Raw genomic sequence first — 26,021 nt, forward strand, 5'->3', positions numbered from 1 at the left:
ACAGCTGTGTGTTATTAGTTACATTACATAGGGGGTCACTTACTTTCCTCCTGTACTGTGGATGATGGGAGGTACAGCTGTGTGGTATTAGTTACATTACATAGGGGGTCACTTACTTTCCCCCTGCACTGTGGATGATGGGAGGTACAGCTGTGTGTTATTAGTTACATTACATAGGGGGTCACTTACTTTCCCCCTGCACTGTGGATGATGGGCGGTACAGGTGTGTGTTATTAGTTACATTACATAGGGGGTCACTTACTTTCCTCCTGTACAGTGGATGATGGGCGGTACAGCTGTGTGTTATTAGTTACATTACATAGGGGGTCACTTACTTTCCTCCTGCACTGTAGATGATGGGCGGTACAGCTGTGTGTTATTAGTTACATTACATAGGGGGTCACTTACTTTCCTCCTGCACTGTAGATGATGGGCGGTACAGCTGTGTGTTATTAGTTACATTACATAGGGGGTCACTTACTTTCCTCCTGGGCTGTGGATGATGGGCGGTACAGCTGTGTGTTATTAGTTACATTACATAGGGGGTCACTTACTTTCCTCCTGGGCTGTGGATGATGGGCGGTACAGCTGTGTGTTATTAGTTACATTACATAGGGGGTCACTTACTTTCCTCCTGGGCTGTGGATGATGGGCGGTACAGCTGTGTGTTATTAGTTACATTACATAGGGGGTCACTTACTTTCCTCCCTGCACTGTGGATGATGGGTGGTACAGCTATGTGTTATCAGTTACATTACATAGGGGGTCACTTACTTTCCTCCTGCACTGTGGATGATGGGCGGTACAGCTGTGTTATTAGTTACATTACATAGGGGGTCACTTACTTTCCTCCTGTACTGTGGATGATGGGAGGTACAGCTGTGTGTTATTAGTTACATTACATAGGGGGTCACTTACTTTCCTCCTGTACTGTGGATGATGGGCGGTACAGCTGTGTGTTATTAGTCACATTACATAGGGGGTCACTTACTTTCCTCCTGTACTGTGGATGATGGGAGGTACAGCTGTGTGGTATTAGTTACATTACATAGGGGGTCACTTACTTTCCCCCTGTACTGTGGATGATGGGCGGTACAGCTGTGTGTTATTAGTTACATTACATAGGGGGTCACTTACTTTCCTCCTGTACTGTGGATGATGGGAGGTACAGCTGTGTGGTATTAGTTACATTACATAGGGGGTCACTTACTTTCCCCCTGCACTGTGGATGATGGGAGGTACAGCTGTGTGTTATTAGTTACATTACATAGGGGGTCACTTACTTTCCTCCTGTACTGTGGATGATGGGCGGTACAGCTGTGTTATTAGTTACATTACACAGGGGGTCACTTACTTTCCTCCTGTACTGTGGATGATGGGCGGTACAGCTGTGTGTTATTAGTTACATTACATAGGGGGTCACTTACTTTCCTCCTGTACTGTGGATGATGGGCGGTACAGCTGTGTGTTATTAGTTACATTACATAGGGGGTCACTTACTTTCCTCCTGTACTGTGGATGATGGGCGGTACAGCTGTGTGTTATTAGTTACATTACATAGGGGGTCACTTACTTTCCTCCTGTACTGTGGATGATGGGCGGTACAGCTGTGTGTTATTAGTTACATTACATAGGGGGTCACTTACTTTCCTCTTGTACTGTGGATGATGGGCGGTACAGCTGTGTGTTATCAGTTACATTACATAGGGGTCACTTACTTTCCCCCTGCACTGTGGATGATGGGAGGTACAGCTGTGTGGTATTAGTTACATTACATAGGGGGTCACTTACTTTCCCCCTGTACTGTGGATGATGGGCGGTACAGCTGTGTGTTATTAGTTACATTACATAGGGGGTCACTTACTTTCCTCCTGTACTGTGGATGATGGGAGGTACAGCTGTGTGGTATTAGTTACATTACATAGGGGGTCACTTACTTTCCCCCTGCACTGTGGATGATGGGAGGTACAGCTGTGTGTTATTAGTTACATTACATAGGGGGTCACTTACTTTCCTCCTGTACTGTGGATGATGGGCGGTACAGCTGTGTTATTAGTTACATTACACAGGGGGTCACTTACTTTCCTCCTGTACTGTGGATGATGGGCGGTACAGCTGTGTGTTATTAGTTACATTACATAGGGGGTCACTTACTTTCCTCCTGTACTGTGGATGATGGGCGGTACAGCTGTGTGTTATTAGTTACATTACATAGGGGGTCACTTACTTTCCTCCTGTACTGTGGATGATGGGCGGTACAGCTGTGTGTTATTAGTTACATTACATAGGGGGTCACTTACTTTCCTCCTGTACTGTGGATGATGGGCGGTACAGCTGTGTGTTATTAGTTACATTACATAGGGGGTCACTTACTTTCCTCTTGTACTGTGGATGATGGGCGGTACAGCTGTGTGTTATCAGTTACATTACATAGGGGTCACTTACTTTCCTCCTGTACTGTGGATGATGGGCGGTACAGCTGTGTGTTATTAGTTACATTACATAGGGGGTCACTTACTTTCCTCCTGTACTGTGGATGATGGGCGGTACAGCTGTGTGTTATTAGTTACATTACATAGGGGGTCACTTACTTTCCTCCTGTACTGTGGATGATGGGCGGTATAGCTGTGTGTTATTAGTTACATTACATAGGGGGTCACTTACTTTCCTCCTGTACTGTGGATGATGGGCGGTACAGCTGTGTGTTATTAGTTACATTACATAGGGGGTCACTTACTTTCCTCCTGTACTGTGGATGATGGGAGGTACAGCTGTGTGTTATTAGTTACATTACATAGGGTTCACTTACTTTCCTCCTGTACTGTGGATGATGGGAGGTACAGTTGTGTGTTATTAGTTACATTACATAGGGGGTCACTTACTTTCCTCCTGTACTGTGGATGATGGGTGGTACAGCTGTGTGTTATTAGTTACATTACATAGGGGGTCACTTACTTTCCTCCTGCACTGTGGATGATGGGCGGTACAGCTGTGTGTTATTAGTTACATTACATAGGGGGTCACTTACTTTCCTCCTGTACTGTGGATGATGGGCAGTACAGCTGTGCGTTATTAGTTACATTACATAGGGGGTCACTTACTTTCCTCCTGTACTGTGGATGATGGGCGGTACAGCTGTGCGTTATTAGTTACATTACATAGGGGGTCACTTACTTTCTTCCTGTACTGTGGACGATGGGCGGTACAGCTGTGTGTTATCAGTTACATTACATAGGGGTCACTTACTTTCCTCCTGTACTGTGGATGATGGGCGGTACAGCTGTGTGTTATTAGTTACATTACATAGGGGGTCACTTACTTTCCTCCCGTACTGTGGATGATGGGCGGTACAGCTGTGTGTTATCAGTTACATTACATAGGGGGTCACTTACTTTCCTCCCGTACTGTGGATGATGGGCGGTACAGCTGTGTGTTATTAGTTACATTACATAGGGGGTCACTTACTTTCCTCCTGCACTGTGGATGATGGGCGGTACAGCTGTGTGGTATTAGTTACATTACATAGGGGGTCACTTACTTTCCTCCTGTACAGTGGATGATGGGAGGTACAGCTGTGTGTTATTAGTTACATTACATAGGGGGTCACTTACTTTCCTCCTGTACTGTAGGGGGTGGGCGGTACAGCTGTGTGTTATTAGTTACATTACATAGGGGGTCACTTACTTTCCTCCTGTACTGTGGATGATGGGAGGTACAGCTGTGTGTTATTAGTTACATTCAATAGGGGGTCACTTACTTTCCTCCTGTACTGTGGATGATGGGCGGTACAGCTGTGTGTTATTAGTTACATTACATAGGGGGTCACTTACTTTCCTCCCTGTACTGTGGATGATGGGCAGTACAGCTGTGTGTTATTAGTTACATTACATAGGGGGTCACTTACTTTCCTCCTGTACTGTGGATGATGGGTGGTACAGCTGTGTTATTAGTTATATTACATGGGGGTCACTTACTTTCCTCCTGCACTGTGGATGATGGGCGGTACAGCTGTGTGTTATTAGTTACATTACACAGGGGGTCACTTACTTTCCTCCTGTACTGTGGATGATGGGCGGTACAGCTGTGTGTTATTAGTTACATTACACAGGGGGTCACTTACTTTCCCCCTGTACTGTGGATTATGGGCGGTACAGCTGTGTGTTATTAGTTACATTACATAGGGGGTCACTTACTTTCCTCCTGTACTGTGGATGATGGGTGGTACAGCTGTCTGTTATTAGTTACATTACATAGGGGGGTCACTTACTTTCCTCCTGCACTGTGGATGATGGGTGGTACAGCTGTGTGTTATTAGTTACATTACATAGGGGGTCACTTACTTTCCTCCTGTACTGTGGATGATGGGTGGTACAGCTGTGTGTTATTAGTTATATTACATAGGGGGTCACTTACTTTCCTCCTGTACTGTGGATGATGGGTGGTACAGCTGTGTGTTATTAGTTACATTACATAGGGGGTCACTTACTTTCCTCCTGTACTGTGGATGATGGGCGGTACAGCTGTGTTATTAGTTACATTACATAGGGGGTCACTTACTTTCCTCCTGTACTGTGGATGATGGGCGGTACAGCTGTGTGTTATTAGTTACATTACATAGGGGGTCAATTACTTTCCTCCTGTACTGTGGATGATGGGCGGTACAGCTGTGTGTTATTAGTTACATTACATAGGGGGTCACTTACTTTACTCCTGTACTGTGGATGATGGGCGGTACAGCTGTGTGTTATTAGTTACATTACATAGGGGGTCACTTACTTTCCTCCTGTACTGTGGATGATGGGCGGTACAGCTGTGTGTTATTAGTTACATTACATAGGGGGTCACTTACTTTCCTCCTGTACTGTGGATGATGGGTGGTACAGCTGTGTGGTATTAGTTACATTACATAGGGGGTCACTTACTTTCCTCCTGTACTGTGGATGATGGGCGGTACAGCTGTGTGTTATTAGTTACATTACATAGGGGGTCACTTACTTTCCCCCTGTACTGTGGGGGATGGGCGGTACAGCTGTGTGTTATTAGTTACATTACATAGGGGGTCACTTACTTTACTCCTGTACTGTGGATGATGGGCGGTACAGCTGTGTGTTATTAGTTATATTACATAGGGGTCACTTACTTTCCCCCTGTACTGTGGATGATGGGTGGTACAGCTGTGTGTTATTAGTTACATTACATAGGGGGTCACTTACTTTCCTCCTGTACTGTGGATGATGGGCGGTACAGCTGTGTGTTATTAGTTACATTACATAGGGGGTCACTTACTTTCCTCCTGTACTGTGGATGATGGGTGGTACAGCTGTGTGTTATTATATACATTACATAGGGGGTCACTTACTTTCCTCCTGTACTGTGGATGATGGGCGGTACAGCTGTGTGTTATCAGTTACATTACATAGGGGGTCACTTACTTTCCTCCTGCACTGTGGATGATGGGCGGTACAGATGTGTGTTATTAGTTACATTACATAGGGGGTCACTTACTTTCCTCCTGTACAGTGGATGATGGGAGGTACAGCTGTGTGTTATTAGTTACATTACATAGGGGGTCACTTACTTTCCTACTGCACTGTGGATGATGGGAGGTACAGCTGTGTGGTATTAGTTACATTACATAGGGGGTCACTTACTTTCCTCCTGCACTGTGGATGATGGGCGGTACAGCTGTGTGTTATTAGTTACATTATATAGGGGGTCACTTACTTTCCTCCTGCACTGTCGATGATGGGCAGAAATCCAGGGACTTCAAAGGGGTTCACTTACTTTTTCTTGCAAATGGTATACTTGTACATAGTAACAAGCCCACTACAGGGTAAGAACACTTAGTCTCCCACAATGTAGCAGTTCCTGAGTCACATACGGTATACTATGGATGCGCTACAGTATATGTGGTTCATGGTAATAAGCGCCAGCATGTGATGTAAGCGATGCGCCTCATACCTTGCGTGACATCATCAAACGTGTTCTGGTTCACCATCCGCTCCATTATTTTGCTGGATTTCTCCACCTTGGTGATGTCATCACTCTGCTCCGATATAAGGAATGGAGAAGTCAGTGATTACAGGGGAGAATCTGCGGGTATAGCAGTCTGTCACTGGCTGCAGGCGGGGACTGTTACCCAAGAGACGACCTGACACTGTAGGCGGACTTCCGCAGGACCTTAGAGGGGCAGCGCTGGGGTTGCCACCCGGCCGGTAAGACATTGGCTCAACTGGGATTTATTTTTTACCGGCCATATTAATGACAATGAATACTAATAATCTTTATTTATATGGCACCAACATATTCCGCAGCGCTTACACAACAGGGCGAATAAAAACAAAACCATGGTTCCATGTAGTGATCAGCTGATGGAGACAGTAGGGGGGTGAGGGGCAACAAACAGCTTAAATACTACAGATAATGGGAGGGATACAGAAGGTAAAGGAGGTGGAGATGTGCGCGGTACGACGGCGCTGCGCTGTGGATGAGGGATACAATGTAGGGGGGCGCTGTGCTATGGATGAGGGATACAATGTAGGGGGGCGCTGTGCTGTGGATGAGGGATACAATGTAGGGCGGTGCTGTGGATGAGGGATACAATGTAGGGCGGTGCTGTGGATGAGGGATACAATGTAGGGCGGTGCTGTGGATGAGGGATACAAAGTAGGGCGGTGCGGTGCTGTGGATGTGGGATACAATGTAGGGCGGTGCTGTGGATGAGGAATACAATGTAGGGCGGCGCTGTGGATGAGGAATACAATGTACGGCGGCGCTGTGGATGAGGAATACAATGTAGGGCGGTGGGGTCCAATTTAAGGGGGGGGGGGGTCACTATTACTTTTGGGATCAATATTATTACCGGGGCCAGAAAGGAGGTCAGTATTACTACTGAGGCCACTATTGCTACTGGGTCCAATTTAGGGGGGGGGTCACTATTACTATTGGGACCATTAAGGGGGTCACTATTACTACTTGGGTCACTAATGGGATCAATATTACTACTGGAGCCATTACGCTGAGCCCCCGCAAAATCAATTTTGGTGGAGTGGGCTATGTTGCCATCCCCTGCTAGCATGTGACACTTATGTATCATCCGTAGTGCCAGTGCCAGTCTCACCGGTGGTACATGGTATATTACCCGGACTGGGCAGGCATCAGCAGTATACCACTGCAGAGGTATAAGGGGGTTACAGGACGTGAGGAGGGGTATGATGGGGGTCTCCCGCTGCCCACCTGAGACTCTGCGGTTGGCACCCTCCGCCTGGACTGGAGCTCGTCCTCCTTCTTAGCGACGGGAGCTTTCTGCTTCTCCTTCAGCTTCTCCTGTTTCTGGAGCTCATCGATGTAAGCGTCGTAGATCTCCCACTGAAAGATGGAGGAGTACCGTGAATAAGGACAGCGCCCCTACCTGGCACCGCATGTGATGCACACAAGGGGTACAATGCCAGGTCCGTACCTGGTTGGCAGTACTGGAGAACGTCGCTCGGGGAGGAGGTTCTGTCTGGGAGGCTCGTTCCTGGGACACAAGAGGATGGCAGCGTCACCCGTCAGTTAGCAGCCGCTGCTGGTGACACACGGGTGACACATGTATGTGCGCTCACCCGCAGAGGGTTGTTGTACGTCTGGGACGCCCGCTCACTGTAGTTAAACTGATTGGTGAGTTTTCGCTCCTTTCTGCTTCTGGTGAGAAGTTCTTCACCTTCAGCCGCATCACCGCCGGCACCCTGAGGACACCAGAAGATATCTGCACTGTGCACAGATCAATAGCCACACGAGGTTCTGCAGCAGCTGGGGTGTGTACTAAGGTTCTGCAGCAGCTGAGGTGTCTAATATGAGTTTTGGCAGCTTCTGTGGTGTATACTATGAAGTTTTGCTGCAGCTGAAGTGTGTGTCATGAGGTTCTGCAGCAGCTGAGATTTGTACTAAGTGGTTCTGCAGCCGCTAGGTTATATTATGAGGCCTTGCAACAGCTGGGGTGTGTATTATGAGGTTCCACAGCAACTGGGGTGTGTATTGTGAGGCTCTGCAGCAGCTGCGGTGTGTATTGTGAGGCTCTGCAGCAGCTGGGGTGTGTATTGAGAGGCTCTGCAGCAGCTGGGGTGTGTATTGAGAGGTTCTGCAGCAGCTGGGGTGGATTATGGGGTTCAACTGCAGCTGAGGTGTGTATTGTGAGGCTCTGCAGCAGCTGGGGTGTGTATTGAGAGGTTCTGCAGCAGCTGGGTGTAATATGGGGTTCAGATGCAGCTGAGGTGTGTCTTGTGAGGCTCTGCAGCAGCTGGGGTGTGTATTGTGAGGCTGTGCAGCAGCTGGGGTGTGTATTGTGAGGCTCTGCAGCAACTGGGGTGTGTATTGTGAGGATGTGCAGCAGCTGGGGTGTGTATTGTGAGGCTCTGCAGCAGCTGGGGTGTGTATTGTGAGGCTCTGCAGCAGCTGGGGTGTGTATTGTGAGGCTCTGCAGCAGCTGGGGTGTGTATTGTGAGACTCTGCAGCAGCTGGGGTGTATTGTGAGACTCTGCAGCAGCTGGGGTGTGTATTGAGAGGTTCTGCAGCAGCTGGGTGTAATATGGGGTTCAGATGCAGCTGAGGTGTGTCTTGTGAGGCTCTGCAGCAGCTGGGGTGTGTATTGTGAGGATGTGCAGCAGCTGGGGTGTGTATTGTGAGGCTCTGCAGCAGCTGGGGTGTGTATTGTGAGGATGTGCAACAGCTGGGGTATGTATTTTGAGGCTCTGCAGCAGCTGGGGTGTGTATTGTGAGGATGTGCAGCAGCTGGGGTATGTATTTTGAGGCTCTGCAGCAGCTGGGGTGTGTATTGTGAGGATGTGCAACAGCTGGGGTATGTATTTTGAGGCTCTGCAGCAGCTGGGGTGTGTATTGTGAGGATGTGCAACAGCTGGGGTATGTATTTTGAGGCTCTGCAGCAGCTGGGGTGTGTATTGTGAGGATGTGCAGCAGCTGGGGTGTGTATTGTGAGGATGTGCAGCAGCTGGGGTGTGTATTGTGAGGCTCTGCAGCAGCTGGGGTGTGTATTGTGAGGCTCTGCAGCAGCTGGGGTGTGTATTGTGAGGATGTGCAGCAGCTGGGGTGTGTATTGTGAGGATGTGCAGCAGCTGGGGTATGTATTGTGAGGCTCTGCAGCAGCTGGGGTGTGTATTGTGAGGCTCTGCAGCAGCTGGGGTGTGTATTGTGAGGCTCTGCAGCAGCTGGGGTGTGTATTGTGAGGCTCTGCAGCAGCTTGGGTGTGTATTGTGAGGCTCTGCAGTAGCTGGAGTGTGTATTGTGAGGCTCTGCAGCAGCTGGGGTGTGTATTGTGAGGCTCTGGAGCAGCTGGGGTGTGTATTGTGAGGATCTACAGATGGGGTGTGTATTGAGGCTCTGCAGCAGCTGGGGTGTGTATGGAGTGATTCTGCAGAAGCTGAGGTATGTACTATGAGATTCTGCAGCAGTTGATGTATGCACTATGAGGTTCTGCAGCAGCTGAGGTATGTACTATGAGGTTCTGCAGCAGCTGAGGTATGCACTATGAGGTTCTGCAGCAGCTGATGTATGCACTATGAGGTTCTGCAGCAGCTGGGGTATGTACTATGAGGTTCTGCAGCAGCCAAGGTTCTCAGCCCCCTTCCTGCTGATGTCTATACTGTACCCCGGGCTCCGCTCTGCCGTCCTTCTCAGCTTCTCTTTCTGTAGCCTCGGTGGAGTCACTTGTGGGAGTCTCTGTGGAAGGCGAGGATATATGTAATGAGCGCCAGCAGTAAGACCTTGTATACGGGCGGTCCAGAGACCAGTAGGTCCACACATAGTCATTCCCCCCCCGTCCTTACCGTCAATGACCCCCATCCTCGCCCGCTGTCTCCGCGCCTCGTCCGAGTCCTTATGTAGCATGTTCCCATCCAGGGAGAAGTGTACGGCCAGCTGGTCCACCATGCTGATGGGTCTGTAGGCCCGTTCCTGCGCAGAATGAAGGGCGCTCAGTGCACGCGGTATATACGGGGTCGGGGGGGCTATACCATAGAGGTCCTCTAATCTGGTGCCGGATTACCAGACGCGACACGTGGAGTTTCTGTATTCCTCCGCCACTCACCTTGAAGCTGTATCTGACGATGTTCTGCGGCGCGTGGGGGTTATTAGCCGTCAGGATACGGGTGAATTCTTCCTTCAGCTCCTGTAAACACGAAGGTAAAGAGCTGCCGGTAAATGTGCGCCGTCCTGGGGAGGGTGACAGCGGCGTCCTGGGGAGGGTGACAGCGGCGTCCTGGGGAGGGTGACAGCGGCGTCCTGGGGAGGGTGACAGCGGCGTCCTGGGGAGGGTGACAGCGGCGTCCTGGGGAGGGTGACAGCGGCGTCCTGGGGAGGGTGACAGCGGCGTCCTGGGGAGGGTGACAGCGGCGTCCTGGGGAGGGTGACAGCGGCGTCCTGGGGAGGGTGACAGTGGCGTCCAGCTGAGGGCGCTGAATAATTCACAGACCCATCTACCGGGCTTATCAGTAGAAGAGAGATGGCGGCGGACGAGCACCGCCACGCTGCTGCTTCTTACAGGGGGACCTCCTATACAGCGTGTATACTACATATGGAGACCCCAACTTCTCTCGCGGCACATTATCTCTGATCCCCCGGACCTCTCGCGGTACATTATCTCTGATCCCCCGGATCTCTCCCGGTACATTACCTCTGATCCCCCGGATCTCTCGCGGTACATTACCTCTGATCCCCCGGATCTCTCGCGGTACATTATCTCTGATCCCCCGGATCTCTCGCGGTACATTATCTCTGATCCCCCGGATCTCTCGCGGCACATTATCTCTGATCCCCCGGACCTCTCGCGGCACATTATCTCTGATCCCCCGGATCTCTCCCGGTACATTATCTCTGATCCCCCGGATCTCTCGCGGCACATTATCTCTGATCCCCCGGACCTCTCGCGGCACATTATCTCTGATCCCCCGGACCTCTCGCGGCACATTATCTCTGATCCCCCGGACCTCTCGCGGCACATTATCTCTGATCCCCCGGACCTCTCGCGGCACATTATCTCTGATCCCCCGGACCTCTCGCGGCACATTATCTCTGATCCCCCGGATCTCTCCCGGTACATTATCTCTGATCCCCCGGATCTCTCCCGGTACATTATCTCTGATCCCCCGGCTCTCTCCCGGTACATTATCTCTGATCCCCCGGCTCTCTCCCGGTACATTATCTCTGATCCCCCGGCTCTCTCCCGGTACATTATCTCTGATCCCCCGGATCTCTCCCGGTACATTATCTCTGATCCCCCGGATCTCTCCCGGTACATTATCTCTGATCCCCCGGATCTCTCCCGGTACATTATCTCTGATCCCCCGGATCTCTCGCGGTACATTATCTCTGATCCCCCGGATCTCTCGCGGTACATTATCTCTGATCCCCCGGATCTCTCGCGGTACATTATCTCTGATCCCCCGGATCTCTCGCGGTACATTATCTCTGATCCCCCGGATCTCTCGCGGTACATTATCTGTGATCCCCCGGACCTCTCGCGGTACATTATCTGTGATCCCCCGGACCTCTCGCGGTACATTATCTGTGATCCCCCGGACCTCTCGCGGTACATTATCTGTGATCCCCCGGACCTCTCGCGGTACATTATCTCTGATGCCCCGGACGTCTCGCGGTACATTATCTCTGATGCCCCGGATCTCTCCCGGTACATTATCTCTGATCCCCCGGATCTGTCCCGGTACATTATCTCTGATCCCCCGGATCTCTCCCGGTACATTATCTCTGATCCCCCGGATCTCTCCCGGTACATTATCTCTGATCCCCCGGATCTCTCCCGGTACATTATCTCTGATCCCCCGGATCTCTCCCGGTACATTATCTCTGATCCCCCGGATGTCTCCCGGTACATTATCTCTGATCCCCCGGATCTCTCCCGGTACATTATCTCTGATCCCCCGGATATCTCCCGGTACATTATCTCTGATCCCCCGGATCTCTCCCGGTACATTATCTCTGATCCCCCGGATCTCTCCCGGTACATTATCTCTGATCCCCCGGATGTCTCCCGGTACATTATCTCTGATCCCCCGGATGTCTCCCGGTACATTATCTCTGATCCCCCGGATGTCTCCCGGTACATTATCTCTGATCCCCCGGATCAGTAGATCCCTCCCCAGCGCCACACTTTCTGCAGGACTCTGTACAGCATGTAATTGTTGGTTCCCTTCACTCTCACTTTCAGGGGTCTGCAGGGGTCAGAGCTTCTCTAGAGGATGTCTCTGCTACAGCTGAGCTGGTGCTGCTGTGGGTACATGTCCCTTTGGGTGGGTGAGGGGTCTCTGCTGTGAACTGCTAGTCTATAATGTCATTGGATAGTCTCGGCTGACATTCTTTTAGTTATACTGTACTCAGACTTCATCTCCTATACTCAGCCCTCTGCCTCTCCTGTAGCCTCCATCCAAACATCATCCCACACCTCACTAGTAATAACCCTAGGCCCGATCACTTCTGACCGACACTACTGTAATTCATCACCAGTGATCCCTATGCCCTGTGACATAATCCCTCAGTGCTACTTATGTAACATGATCCCTATGCCTTGTGATATGATCCTCCAGTGGTCCCTATGAGACGTGATCCCCCCAGTGGTCCCTATGAGACGTGATCCCCATGAGACGTGATCCCCCCAGTGGTCTCTGAGACGTGATCCCCCCAGTGGTCCCTATGAGACGTGATCCCCCCCAGTGGTCCCTATGAGACGTGATTCCCCCAGTGGTCCCTATGAGACGTGATTCCCCCAGTGGTCCCTATGAGACGTGATTCCCCCAGTGGTCCCTATGAGACGTGATTCCCCCAGTGGCCCCTATGAGACGTGATTCCCCCAGTGGTCCCTATGAGACGTGATTCCTCAGTGGTCCCTATGAGACGTGATCCCTCAGTGGTCCCTATGAGATGTGATCCCCCCCAGTGGTCCCTATGAGACGTGATCCCCCCCAGTGGTCCCTATGAGACGTGATCCCCCCCAGTGGTCCCTATGAGACGTGATCCCCCCCAGTGGTCCCTATGAGACGTGATCCCCCCCAGTGGTCCCTATGAGACGTGATCCCCCCCATTGGTCCCTAGGAGACGTGATCCCCCCCAGTGGTCCCTAGGAGACGTGATCCCCCCAGTGGTCCCTAGGAGACGTGATCCCCCCAGTGGTCCCTATGAGACGTGATCCCTATGAGACGTGATCCCTCAGTGGTCCCTATGAGACGTGATCCCCCCAGTGGTCCCTATGAGACATGATTCCCCCAGTGGTCCCTATGAGACGTGATTCCCCCAGTGGTTCCTATGAGACGTGATTCCCCCAGTGGTCCCTATGAGACGTGATTCCCCCAGTGGTCCCTATGAGACGTGATTCCCCCAGTGGTCCCTATGAGACGTGATTCCCCCAGTGGTCCCTATGAGACGTGATTCCTCAGTGGTCCCTATGAGATGTGATCCCCCCCAGTGGTCCCTATGAGACGTGATCCCCCCCAGTGGTCCCTATGAGACGTGATCCCCCCAGTGGTCCCTATGAGACGTGATCCCCCCCAGTGGTCCCTATGAGACGTGATCCCCCCCAGTGGTCCCTATGAGACGTGATCCCCCCCAGTGGTCCCTATGAGACGTGATCCCCCCCAGTGGTCCCTATGAGACGTGATCCCCCCAGTGGTCCCTATGAGACGTGATCCCCCCCAGTGGTCCCTATGAGACGTGATCCCCCCCAGTGGTCCCTATGAGACGTGATCCCCCCCAGTGGTCCCTATGAGACGTGATCCCCCCCAGTGGTCCCTATGAGACGTGATCCCCCCAGTGGTCCCTAGGAGACGTGATCCCCCCAGTGGTCCCTATGAGACGTGATCCCTATGAGACGTGATCCCTCAGTGGTCCCTATGAGACCTGATCCCTCAGTGGTCCCAATGAGACGTGATCCCCCCAGTGGTCCCTATGAGACGTGATCCCTCAGTGGTCCCTATGAGACGTGATCCCTCAGTGGTCCCTATGAGACGTGATCCCTCAGTGGTCCCTATGAGACGTGATCCCTCAGTGGTCCCTATGAGACGTGATCCCTCAGTGGTCCCTATGAGACGTGATCCCTCAGTGGTCCCTATGAGACACCTCCTCTCCAGGTTACGAAGGATGTACATGGCAATAGACAGTCACTTAGTACAATTATTAGACCCTTTATCACTATGGTAAGAGCTGCACTCACCGCCTCCGTTAATTCCAGCTGGTCTGATGGCTTCACAAGGGTCTTGACCTGCGTCCACTCATCTGCTCCATCCCCCACGTCTGTGGAGTCCTCTTCATCCTGACATATGAAGGCATTACCGATGAGGGACAATACCCGGCGACTCCCCTTGTGGTTCCCCCATGTATACCACAACATTTTGGCGGTCGTCCATAAAAAAATGTTTCACAACGAATCTAAAGTTCTTGCGCACAAACGGTCGCCCTGGTCAGGCCGAAAGAGGACCAGCATGAATCGGACGCCCCTGTGGGGTTTGTGTAACGCTCATTACACCCCAATGTGTCTTTTCATATAGGAAACGATGACTGATTGCGCTACGGCATCCGGTGAATGACCCCCACGACTGTGCAGCGGTGGAGACGCTCACTCTCTGAAGTGTGTAGAGGACATTTCTCTTCCTGACCGCAGTCTGAGGGACACAAAGCAGCAGATTACGGCATCCAAAACCACCAATACGCCTTGTAATGGTTATTAGTAAAGGGCCTTATATTACGGCACTGTGCTTTTACAGCGCTGGGGTATCCGGTGCCGCCCCGGATGGGGCGCTAGGCTGTCCAATAATGGTCCAGCTCCTGCCGGAGGGTCATTTTACATTAGAAGGCGTGTCACAGTTGACAAGAGCCAATCAACAAGATCGGCGCCCGTCTGCCTGACCGTCACACAGGCCCAGTCACTATTAGGGAATGCTCATTCATACAATCATCCCTCCCCATAGATGACCACCATTGTTGGCAGATCGCGTCACTGGGGAATCACTGGATTCCCCAGTGACGCGATGGGCGAACCCCCGTGCAGTCAGCTCTTACTGGGAATCCGTGCTGTCATCTATACGCCACGGAGACGTTCCACATGCAGATGGTAACTCTAACGCCAATTCTGAGCCGCATGGCTGAGGGTCCGAATGCTGAACCACAAGTGGTCATGAGATGGCGCACTCCACGTCCCCTCAGTGAACGGATGAGGATGCCCATGATGGCCGCCCCAGGTGACAAATGTTTGGGATGACCCTCCATGTATCTGCACAATAACCTGCAGAGGTCGTTTAAGGGGATGTTCTACGTGAAGGATGTGAACGCCCATAGGAGGCCGGGTCATTAAAGGGGTTGTACAGGAAGTGAAAAAACATGGCCGCCACCCACGTAACTTCTTGGAAACCAGTCCTAGAATGCAACTAAAATGGGTTGATGAAACCCGAGGGGAGGGGGCAGATCCATGAGCAGGGGAGGGGGCAGATCCATGGGCAGGGGAGGGGGCAGATCCATGGGCAGGGGAGGGGGCAGAGCCATGGGCAGGGGCGGTGCCTAAGAGCATACTTCCTGTCCTTGCAAGGCTTAGTGCCAGCCCCCCTGACGGGCACAGTATAGCAGGGCCCATGCACTAGTTACATTCTAGGACCAGACTACAAGGAAAGCAGAGGGTTTTCTTTTCATTTCCTGCAGAACCTCTTTAGCCCTTTAATGACTCCGCCCTCTTTTTTTTGATTTTTGTTTTTTTCTCTTCGCCACGGTAACCGCGGGATATTTTACACCATCTTTTTAGGTTTTCACAGATAGTTTCTATTGGTTCCATTTTAAAGAATATACAACTTTTTGATCGCTTTTTATTACATTTTTCTTGATTACCTAAACAGTGTCATTCTGCCGTTATGTATTTTTTTCGCTGAGCGGGATAAATCATGCGTTGCTTTGATAGATGAGGCTTTTACGGACACGGAAATACCAAATATGTGGGGTTTTATCCCCCTTTCCCCACCTATACCGTAGGAGTGCTTGGTCTATAAACTTGGAGCGTCTCTTATAGTTTACTAGAACAACCAAAGACTGTTTTCTAACTTGTTTTTCCTTTGTTTTAGCCCCCTGCCATCGTTTTACCCGCTGACTGGAACACCCCTTTAAGGGTCATATAGGAAGAGCCTGGAAGAAGGGAGACCCTGTGCTCTGATTAGTCACTGACTCGGACCCTCAGTCCTTGCATTAAAGCGGCTGTCCCAAGATTTAAACGTACACTCTATCCCCAAGGCAGGGGTCTGATCGGTGGGGTCCGCCAATCACGAGAATGGGGGTCTCATGTCCCCCATAAAGCAGCGACAGTGAAGCATGCGCACTCCGCTCCTCTATATGGGCCGCAGGAGAAAAGCCGTACAATACTAGTCCCTTAGAGATGAATGGAGTGTGCATGCTCCACCGATAAGACCCCCGCTCATGTGATCAGTAGGGGTCCTAGAGGTCGTACAATACTAGTCCCTTAGAGATGAATGGAGTGTGCATGCTGAACTAGTAAGACCCCCGCTCATGTGATCAGTAGGGGTCCCAGAGGTCGTACAATACTAGTCCCTTAGAGATGAATGGAGTGTGCATGCTCCACCGATAAGACCCCCGCTCATGTGATCAGTAGGGGTCCCAGAGGTCGTACAATACTAGTCCCTTAGAGATGAATGGAGTGTGCATGCTCCACCGATAAGACCCCCGCTCATGTGATCAGTAGGGGTCCCAGAGGTCGTACAATACTAGTCCCTTAGAGATGAATGGAGTGTGCATGCTGAACTAGTAAGACCCCCGCTCATGTGATCAGTAGGGGTCCCAGAGGTCGTACAATACTAGTCCCTTAGAGATGAATGGAGTGTGCATGCTGACCTAGTAAGACCCCCGCTCATGTGATTATTGGGGTCCCAGAGGCCGTACAATACTAGTCCCTTGGAGATGAATGGAGTGTGCATGCTCCACCGATAAGACCCCCGCTCATGTGATCGGTAGGGGTCCCAGAGGTCGTACAATACTAGTCCCTTAGAGATGAATGGGGTGTGCATGCTCCACCGATAAGACCCCCGCTCATGTGATCAGTAGGGGTCCCAGAGGCCGTACAATACTAGTCCCTTACAGATGAATGGAGTGTGCATGCTCCACCGATAAGACCCCCACTCATGTGATTATTGGGGTCCCAGAGGCCGTACAATACTAGTCCCTTAGAGATGAATGGAGTGTGCATGCTCTACCTATAAGACCCCCGCTCATGTGATCAGTAGGGGTCCCAGGGGTCGTACAATACTAGTCCCTTAGAGATGAATGGAGTGTGCATGCTCCACCGATAAGACCCCCGCTCATGTGATCGGTAGGGGTCCCAGAGGTCGTACAATACTAGTCCCTTAGAGATGAATGGAGTGTGCATGCTGACCTAGTAAGACCCCCATTCATGTGATCAGTAGGGGTCCCAGAGGTCGTACAATACTAGTCCCTTAGAGATGAATGGAGTGTGCATGCTGACCTAGTAAGACCCCCGCTCATGTGATCGGTAGGGGTCCCAGAGGCCGTACAATACTAGTCCCTTAGAGATGAATGGAGTGTGCATGCTGACCTAGTAAGACCCCCGCTCATGTGATCAGTAGGGGTCCCAGGGGTCGTACAATACTAGTCCCTTACAGATGAATGGAGTGTGCATGCTCCACCGATAAGACCCCCGCTCATGTGATCAGTAGGGGTCCCAGGGGTCGTACAATACTAGTCCCTTACAGATGAATGGAGTGTGCATGCTCCACCGATAAGACCCCCGCTCATGTGATCGGTAGGGGTCCCAGGGGTCGTACAATACTAGTCCCTTAGAGATGAATGGAGTGTGCATGCTGAACTAGTAAGACCCCCGCTCATGTGATCAGTAGGGGTCCCAGGGGTCGTACAATACTAGTCCCTTAGAGATGAATGGAGTGTGCATGCTCCACTGATAAGACCCCCGCTCATGTGATCGGTAGGGGTCCCAGGGGTCGTACAATACTAGTCCCTTAGAGATGAATGGAGTGTGCATGCTGAACTAGTAAGACCCCCGCTCATGTGATCAGTAGGGGTCCCAGAGGTCGTACAATGCTACTCCCTTAGAGATGAATGGAGTGTGCATGCTCCACTGATAAGACCCCCGCTCATGTGATCGGTAGGGGTCCCAGAGGTCGTACAATACTAGTCCCTTAGAGATGAATGGAGTGTGCATGCTGACCTAGTAAGACCCCCGCTCATGTGATCGGTAGGGGTCCCAGGGGCCGTACAATACTAGTCCCTTAGAGATGAATGGAGTGTGCATGCTGACCTAGTAAGACCCCCGCTCATGTGATCAGTAGGGGTCCCAGGGGTCGTACAATACTAGTCCCTTACAGATGAATGGAGTGTGCATGCTCCACCGATAAGACCCCCGCTCATGTGATCAGTAGGGGTCCCAGAGGCCGTACAATACTAGTCCCTTAGAGATGAATGGAGTGTGCATGCTGAACTAGTAAGACCCCCGCTCATGTGATCAGTAGGGGTCCCAGGGGTCGTACAATACTAGTCCCTTAGAGATGAATGGAGTGTGCATGCTGACCTAGTAAGACCCCCGCTCATGTGATCAGTAGGGGTCCCAGAGGTCGTACAATACTAGTCCCTTAGAGATGAATGGAGTGTGCATGCTGACCTAGTAAGACCCCCGCTCATGTGATCAGTAGGGGTCCCAGAGGCCGTACAATACTAGTCCCTTAGAGATGAATGGAGTGTGCATGCTCCACCGATAAGACCCCCGCTCATGTGATCAGTAGGGGTCCCAGAGGTCGTACAATACTAGTCCCTTACAGATGAATGGAGTGTGCATGCTCCACCGATAAGACCCCCGCTCATGTGATCAGTAGGGGTCCCAGAGGCCGTACAATACTAGTCCCTTAGAGATGAATGGAGTGTGCATGCTGACCTAGTAAGACCCCCGCTCATGTGATCAGTAGGGGTCCCAGAGGTCGTACAATACTAGTCCCTTAGAGATGAATGGAGTGTGCATGCTGACCTAGTAAGACCCCCGCTCATGTGATCAGTAGGGGTCCCAGGGGTCGTACAATACTAGTCCCTTAGAGATGAATGGAGTGTGCATGCTCCACCAATAAGACCCCCGCTCATGTGATCAGTAGGGGTCCCAGAGGCCGTACAATACTAGTCCCTTAGAGATGGAGTGTGCATGCTGACCTAGTAAGACCCCCGCTCATGTGATCAGTAGGGGTCCCAGGGGTCGTACAATACTAGTCCCTTAGAGATGAATGGAGTGTGCATGCTGACCTAGTAAGACCCCCGCTCATGTGATCAGTAGGGGTCCCAGGGGTCGTACAATACTAGTCCCTTAGAGATGAATGGAGTGTGCATGCTCCACCGATAAGACCCCCGCTCATGTGATCAGTAGGGGTCCCAGAGGTCGTACAATACTAGTCCCTTAGAGATGAATGGAGTGTGCATGCTCCACCGATAAGACCCCCGCTCATGTGATCAGTAGGGGTCCCAGAGGTCGTACAATACATCCCGCCGCACATGTGATCAGTAGGGGTCCCAGAGGTCGTACAATACATCCCGCCGCACATGCTCACCCTCCTCCTGCTCACGGTCTTCAGCAGTTTGGAGACGTTCTGCTTCTGAGCCTGAATAGGAGCAACGCCCTGCAGAGAAGGAGAACATCACAGGAGTCACCGGGCACAGATACAGATGGGTGGGGGGTTCCAGGCGGACAGCAGGGGGCTCTCCACAGGAGTTTATTTGCTTTACACATTTATATAGCGCACAGAGGCGCCTCTACCACATGGAGACCGGAGCTGGCGGCACTAGGGGTGCCACCTGGTAAGAAATAACTTCCTGCTGCAACCCAACAAGCAGTGCCCGCGGCTCCATCTGTGACCCCTGACCTCTACCTCCTCAGGCCTGTATGCAGCACAGATGCCAGGGGGTTCAGGAGTCACAGACTGATTACAGCGCAGCGGATGCCCACTGCGGACACAGTGAGTGCATGGCTTGTGTGGATGCTGCTGGCAAGGGGCCAATACAAGGGTCACTGATTACAATATGGACCAATATGGGGGTGGGGGGTCACTATTACTACTGGGGCCACTGTGGGAGGTCACTATTACTACTGCGGCCACTGTGGGGGGTCACTATTACTACTGCGGCCACTGTGGGGGGTCACTATTACTACTGGGGCCACTGTGGGAGGTCACTATTACTACTGGGGCCACTGTGGGAGGTCACTATTACTACTGGGGCCACTGTGGGAGGTCACTATTACTACTGGGGCCACTGTGGGGGGGGGTCACTATTACTACCGGGGCCACTGTGGGGGTCATTATTACTACTGGGGCCACTGTGGGGGTCACTATTACTACTGGGGCTACTGTGGGGGGGTCACTATTACTACTGGGGCCACTGTGGGGGGGGGGTCACTATTACTACTGGGGCCACTGTGGGGGTCACTATTACTACTGGGGCCACTGTGGGGGGTCACTATTACTACTGGGGCCACTGTGGGGGGTCACTATTACTACTGGGGCCACTGTGGGGGTCACTATTACTCAGACAAGCTTCAATTATGTGTCTGGTATTTGGTGTATTGGCACTTTCACTGCCTGTAAAATGAATATTATTCTTGCAGGGGGGCGCCATTTCACACTTCGCCTCCAGCAGCATAGAGGCTTGGGACCCCTCCTCAGCGCTGCACATACTCCTCAGCGCTGCACATACTCCTCAGCGCTGCACTTACTCCTCAGCGCTGCACATTACCCCTCAGCGCTGCACATTACCCCTCAGCGCTGCACATTACCCCTCAGCGCTGCACATTACCCCTCAGCGCTGCACATTACCCCTCAGCGCTGCACATTACCCCTCAGGGCTGCACATTACCCCTCAGCGCTGCACATTACCCCTCAGCGCTGCACATTACCCCTCAGCGCTGCACATTACTCCTCAGCGCTGCACATTACCTGATTTAACAGTCTAAGTTCAATTATTATGTTTCGGAGTGTTGGGTAAGCCGCGGACAACTTACAAACTCCCCGCAGATTAGTGCTCGGCGGGATCTGAAGCCGCTGCTGCAGGTAAGGCTCGGTTCACACGGGGCGGATTTCCAGTGGAATTCCCGTACCGAAAAACCGTGGGAATTCTGCTGGAAAAGAAAAGCTTCAAACACGCGGCATTTCACCACAGGTTTTGGGACGGTGCGGCCGCCGGCATTCCGCTGTGGCTTGCTATCCCCATAGAGAGAAGCGAGGCCGCAGCGGAAAAAAAGAAAAGTGACATGCCGCATATTCTAAATCTGCGCCGCAACGCCGGTTGCGCCCAGCTTTGCCGCGATGGATTGGCTGCCCCATGTGGATGAGACTTTTGCCAGTTCTTGTCCACATGGCTGGCTAATCCCGGGATTAGTGGCCACAGACGGATTTGCCGCAGCGAAATTCCGTGGCAAATCGACCCCATGTGAACCCGGCCTAACAGTGCTAACTGCTGAGAGGAGCCGCTGTTCAGTCATGCTGCAGACTGAGGGTCTGGATGAACCCTCTACAGAGGCAGGGGAACGTAGGGATGCTTCTAGAAAGACGGCTTTGAGAGGGGAGTGGGGAGGCTTCGAGAGGGGAGTGGGGAGGCTTCGAGAGGGGAGTGGGGAGGCTTCGAGAGGGGAGTGGGGAGGCTTCGAGAGGGGAGTGGGGAGGCTGCGAGAGGGGAGTGGGGAGGCTGCGAGAGGGGAGTGGGGAGGCTTCGAGAGGGGAGTGGGGAGGCTTCGAGAGGGGAGTGGGGAGGCTTCGAGAGGGGAGTGGGGAGGCTTCGAGAGGGGAGTGGGGAGGCTTCGAGAGGGGAGTGGGGAGGCTGCGAGAGGGGAGTGGGGAGGCTGCGAGAGGGGAGTGGGGAGGCTGCGAGAGGGGAGTGGGGAGGCTGCGAGAGGGGAGTGGGGAGGCTGCGAGAGGGGAGTGGGAAGGCTGCGAGAGGGGAGTGGGAAGGCTGCGAGAGGGGAGTGGGAAGGCTGCGAGAGGGGAGTGGGAAGGCTGCGAGAGGGGAGTGGGAAGGCTGCGAGAGGGGAGTGGGAAGGCTGCGAGAGGGGAGTGGGAAGGCTGCGAGAGGGGAGTGGGAAGGCTTCGAGAGGGGAGTGGGAAGGCTTCGAGAGGGGAGTGGGAAGGCTTCGAGAGGGGAGTGGGAAGGCTTCGAGAGGGGAGTGGGGAGGCTTCGAGAGGGGAGTGGGGAGGCTTCGAGAGGGGAGTGGGGAGGCTTCGAGAGGGGAGTGGGGAGGCTTCGAGAGGGGAGTAGGATGGTTCTAGGAGCAGAGAGGGATCTCGATGAGGGACACTGGGAATACAGATGGGGCCGGCTTTAGTTGGCTATAGGGGGGCTGAAGTACTGTATATAACATAAGTCACTGTTACATTCCGGGGCAGTCATACACACTACAACACGCTGTTACCTGTTTCGCTCTGGTCGGCATGGTCCTGTCAGTCTGCGCAGGGTCTACAGAAAAGAAGAAGAGGCTTCGGTTATACAGATTTGTCAGAGCAGGAGAAGGAAGAAGACGAAGTACCGACCCACAAGGTGCCACACACAGTCCATGGAGGTCGTAGAACCGCAGTGTTACAGGAATTTTATATGGTGGGCACTGTATAGAGGGAATTTGAGGTGGTAACTATATAAGGGAGGTACGTGGTGGGCACTATATAAGGGGAGTATGTGGCGGGCACTGTGTATGAGGGGGGTATGTGGTGGCCACTATATAGGGTGGGTATGTGGTGGGCACAGTGTATGGTGGGTATGTGGCGAGCACTATATAGGGTGGGTATGTGGTGGGCACAGTGTATGGTGGGGTATAGGATGAGGCGGGCACTATATATTGGGGTGGGGATGGGCACTGTATATGGGGGGAAATGTGGCAGGCATTGTATAAAGTTATCGGGCAGTTCCTATGAACATGGTTGTACTATCATCATTAATATATCTGAAGCCAGGATGCGCAATAGAAATATATGTCTATCCGGCCATTACATGATCTAAAAGCGGTCCGCAGGGCGGATATCATGCAGTATGAGCGGTATATGGGGCGGATATCATGCAGTATGAGCCGTATATGAGGCGGATATCATGCAGTATGAGCGGTATATTAGGCAGATATCATGCGGTACGAGCGGTACATGAGGCGGCTATCATGCGGTACGAGCGGTACATGAGGCGGCTATCATGCAGTATGAGCGGTACATGAGGTGGATATCATGCAGTATGAGCGGTACATGAGGTGGATATCATGCAGTATGAGCGGTACATGAGGTGGATATCACGCAGTATATGAGGAGGATATCATGCAGTATGAGCGGTACATGAGGTGGATATCACGCAGTATATGAGGAGGATATCATGCAGTATGAGCGGTACATGAAGCGGATATCACGCAGTATATGAGGAGGATATCATGCAGTATGAGCGGTATATGAGGTGGATATCATGCAGTATGAGCGGTACATGAGGTGGATATCATGCAGTATGAGCGGTACATGAGGTGGATATCATGCAGTATGAGCGGTACATGAGGCGGATATCACGCAGTATATGAGGAGGATATCATGCAGTATGAGCGGTACATGAGGTGGATATCATGCAGTATGAGCGGTATATGAGGCGGATATCACGCAGTATATGAGGAGGATATCATGCAGTATGAGCGGTACATGAGGTGGATATCATGCAGTATGAGCGGTACATGAGGTGGATATCATGCAGTATGAGCGGTACATGAGGTGGATATCATGCAGTATGAGCGGTACATGAGGTGGATATCATGCAGTATGAGCGGTACATGAGGTGGATATCATGCAGTATGAGCGGTACATGAGGTGGATATCATGCAGTATGAGCGGTACATGAGGTGGATATCATGCAGTATGAGCGGTACATGAGGAGGATATCATGCAGTATGAGCGGTACATGAGGCGTATATCATGCAGTATGAGCGGTATATGAAGCGGATATCATGCGGTATGAGGCGGATATCATGCAGTATGAGCGGTACATGAGGCGGATATCATGCGGTATGAGGCGGATATCATGCAGTATGAGCGGTACATGAGGCGGATATCATGCAGTATGAGCGGTACATGAGGCGGATATCATGCAGTATGAGCGGTACATGAGGCGGATATCATGCAGTATGAGCGGTACATGAGGTGGATATCATGCAGTATGAGCGGTATATGAGGATATCATGCAGTATGAGCGGTACATGAGGTGGATATCATGCAGTATGAGCGGTATATGAGGATATCATGCAGTATGAGCGGTATATGAGGATATCATGCAGTATGAGCGGTACATGAGGTGGATATCATGCAGTATGAGCGGTACATGAGGTGGATATCATGCAGTATGAGCGGTATATGAGGATATCATGCGGTATGAGCGGTATATGGGAAGGATATCATGCAGTATGAGCGGTATATGGGAAGGATATCATGCAGTATGAGCGGTATATGAGGCGGATATCATGCAGTATGAGCGGTATATGAGGTGGATATCATGCAGTATGAGCGGTACATGAGGAGGATATCATGCAGTATGAGCGGTATATGAGGTGGATATCATGCAGTATGAGCGGTATATGAGGCGGATATCATGCAGTATGAGCGGTATATGAGGAGGATATCATGCAGTATGTGCGGTACATGAGGAGGATATCATGCAGTATGAGCGGTATATGAGGAGGATATCATGCGGTATGTGCGGTACATGAGGAGGATATCATGCAGTATGAGCGGTATATGAGGTGGATATCATGCAGTATGAGCGGTATATGAGGCGGATATCATGCAGTATGAGCGGTATATGAGGAGGATATCATGCAGTATGTGCGGTACATGAGGAGGATATCATGCAGTATGAGCGGTATATGAGGAGGATATCATGCGGTATGAGCGGTATACGAGGATATCATGCAGTATGAGCGGTATATGAGGCGGATATCATGCAGTATGAGCGGTATATGAGGAGGATATCATGCAGTATGAGCGGTATATGAGGATATCATGCAGTATGAGCGGTATATGAGGCGCGGCCGCTCTATAGATCATATACTAAACAGCAAGATAGAACGGATTATTCACCTGCCGACACAATGTTCCTCGGACCGGAAGTTGATAGCTGGTTGCTAGGACACAGCAGACAGCCGCACACGTGACCGAACGTAATAAGTGGTTGCTAGGACACAGGGTCGCGCGGAGTTGTCAGTGACGTTAGGTGTAAGGGCGGTATGTGGGCGGAGCGCTAGTCATGTGATGATAATTGAAGGCTGTGGTTGGTCAAAGAGCGGTTACCATGGAGATCGCGTTGCACAGGCAGTGATCGGGCTTCACTTAGTCACGGGACCTCACCCTTTCTCCCTTTTTACGGCATGGAGCACTGGAGCTCCGCCGTGCTCCTGAAGCAGGAATGGCCTTTGTGTCCCGTATGCATATATCTATATTAAACCCCAGTTCGGCACTACCAACCAATCAGGTTGAATCAGGGAACCCAAACAACCAATGAGGTTGAATTACACAAGCCAAACAACCAATATGCATCCGGCAGCATATTAGTAGTTTACGCTTCAGTTATTCCTGCTGCCGATTCCAGCCAATGAGGTGGCTGGAATCGGCACCATGTGACTTCCCATTGTGCACGAGCAGTACAGTTCAGCTGCCGTGCACGAAGAGAGCTGTGCCCGCGCCTCACGTGACCGGTGACGTCACCGATACTTGAATTTGCCCGCGAATTCCGAGTCCTGGCATCTACAGAGGAAGCTGATGGTTGGAGCCTTTTATACTACTTACAACGTGGGAGAGGAAGATTTCTGCGCTGTGTGTGGTGAGTACCTACCTGAGATTAATGCGCTGTGCGCTGTGTGTGGTGAGTACCTACCTGAGATTAATGCGCTGTGCGCTGTGTGTGGTGAGTACCTACCTGAGATTAATGCGCTGTGCGCTACGTGTGGTGAGTACCTACCTGAGATT

At 51.7% G+C, this 26,021-nt stretch overlaps 1 protein-coding gene across 1 annotated transcript; it reads right to left on the reverse strand.

Moving 5' to 3' along the window:
* Positions 1–5,914: 5,914 nt before the first annotated feature.
* Positions 5,915–25,218, reverse strand: LOC136599452 (dynein axonemal intermediate chain 1-like). The gene is made up of 11 exons (XM_066588799.1): positions 25,137–25,218; positions 22,460–22,503; positions 19,611–19,679; positions 14,213–14,311; positions 10,082–10,162; positions 9,822–9,948; positions 9,644–9,714; positions 7,605–7,727; positions 7,460–7,519; positions 7,237–7,368; positions 5,915–6,046 (listed from the first exon to the last, which is right to left on the reverse strand). The coding sequence occupies exons 2-11, from the start codon at positions 22,478–22,480 to the stop codon at positions 5,915–5,917; spliced, it is 915 nt and encodes a 304-aa protein (XP_066444896.1). The 5' UTR covers positions 22,481–22,503; positions 25,137–25,218.
* Between the last annotated feature and the right edge of the window lie 803 nt (positions 25,219–26,021).

This window comes from Eleutherodactylus coqui, unplaced genomic scaffold (genome assembly GCF_035609145.1).
Source record: "Eleutherodactylus coqui strain aEleCoq1 unplaced genomic scaffold, aEleCoq1.hap1 HAP1_SCAFFOLD_367, whole genome shotgun sequence".
Classification (NCBI taxonomy): domain Eukaryota; kingdom Metazoa; phylum Chordata; class Amphibia; order Anura; family Eleutherodactylidae; genus Eleutherodactylus; species Eleutherodactylus coqui.

What these genes read in the sequence shown, in the direction of transcription:
- LOC136599452 (XM_066588799.1), bottom strand. Translation starts at nt 22,480, where the DNA reads ATGCCGACCAGAGCGAAACAG. An exon ending in TCGTCAGATACAGCTTCAAG is followed by an intron (nt 9,949 to 10,081) that starts GTGAGTGGCGGA and finishes CATTCTGCGCAG; the next exon opens with GAACGGGCCTACAGACCCAT. An exon ending in ACGGCAGAGCGGAGCCCGGG is followed by an intron (nt 7,728 to 9,643) that starts GTACAGTATAGA and finishes TGGTGTCCTCAG; the next exon opens with GGTGCCGGCGGTGATGCGGC.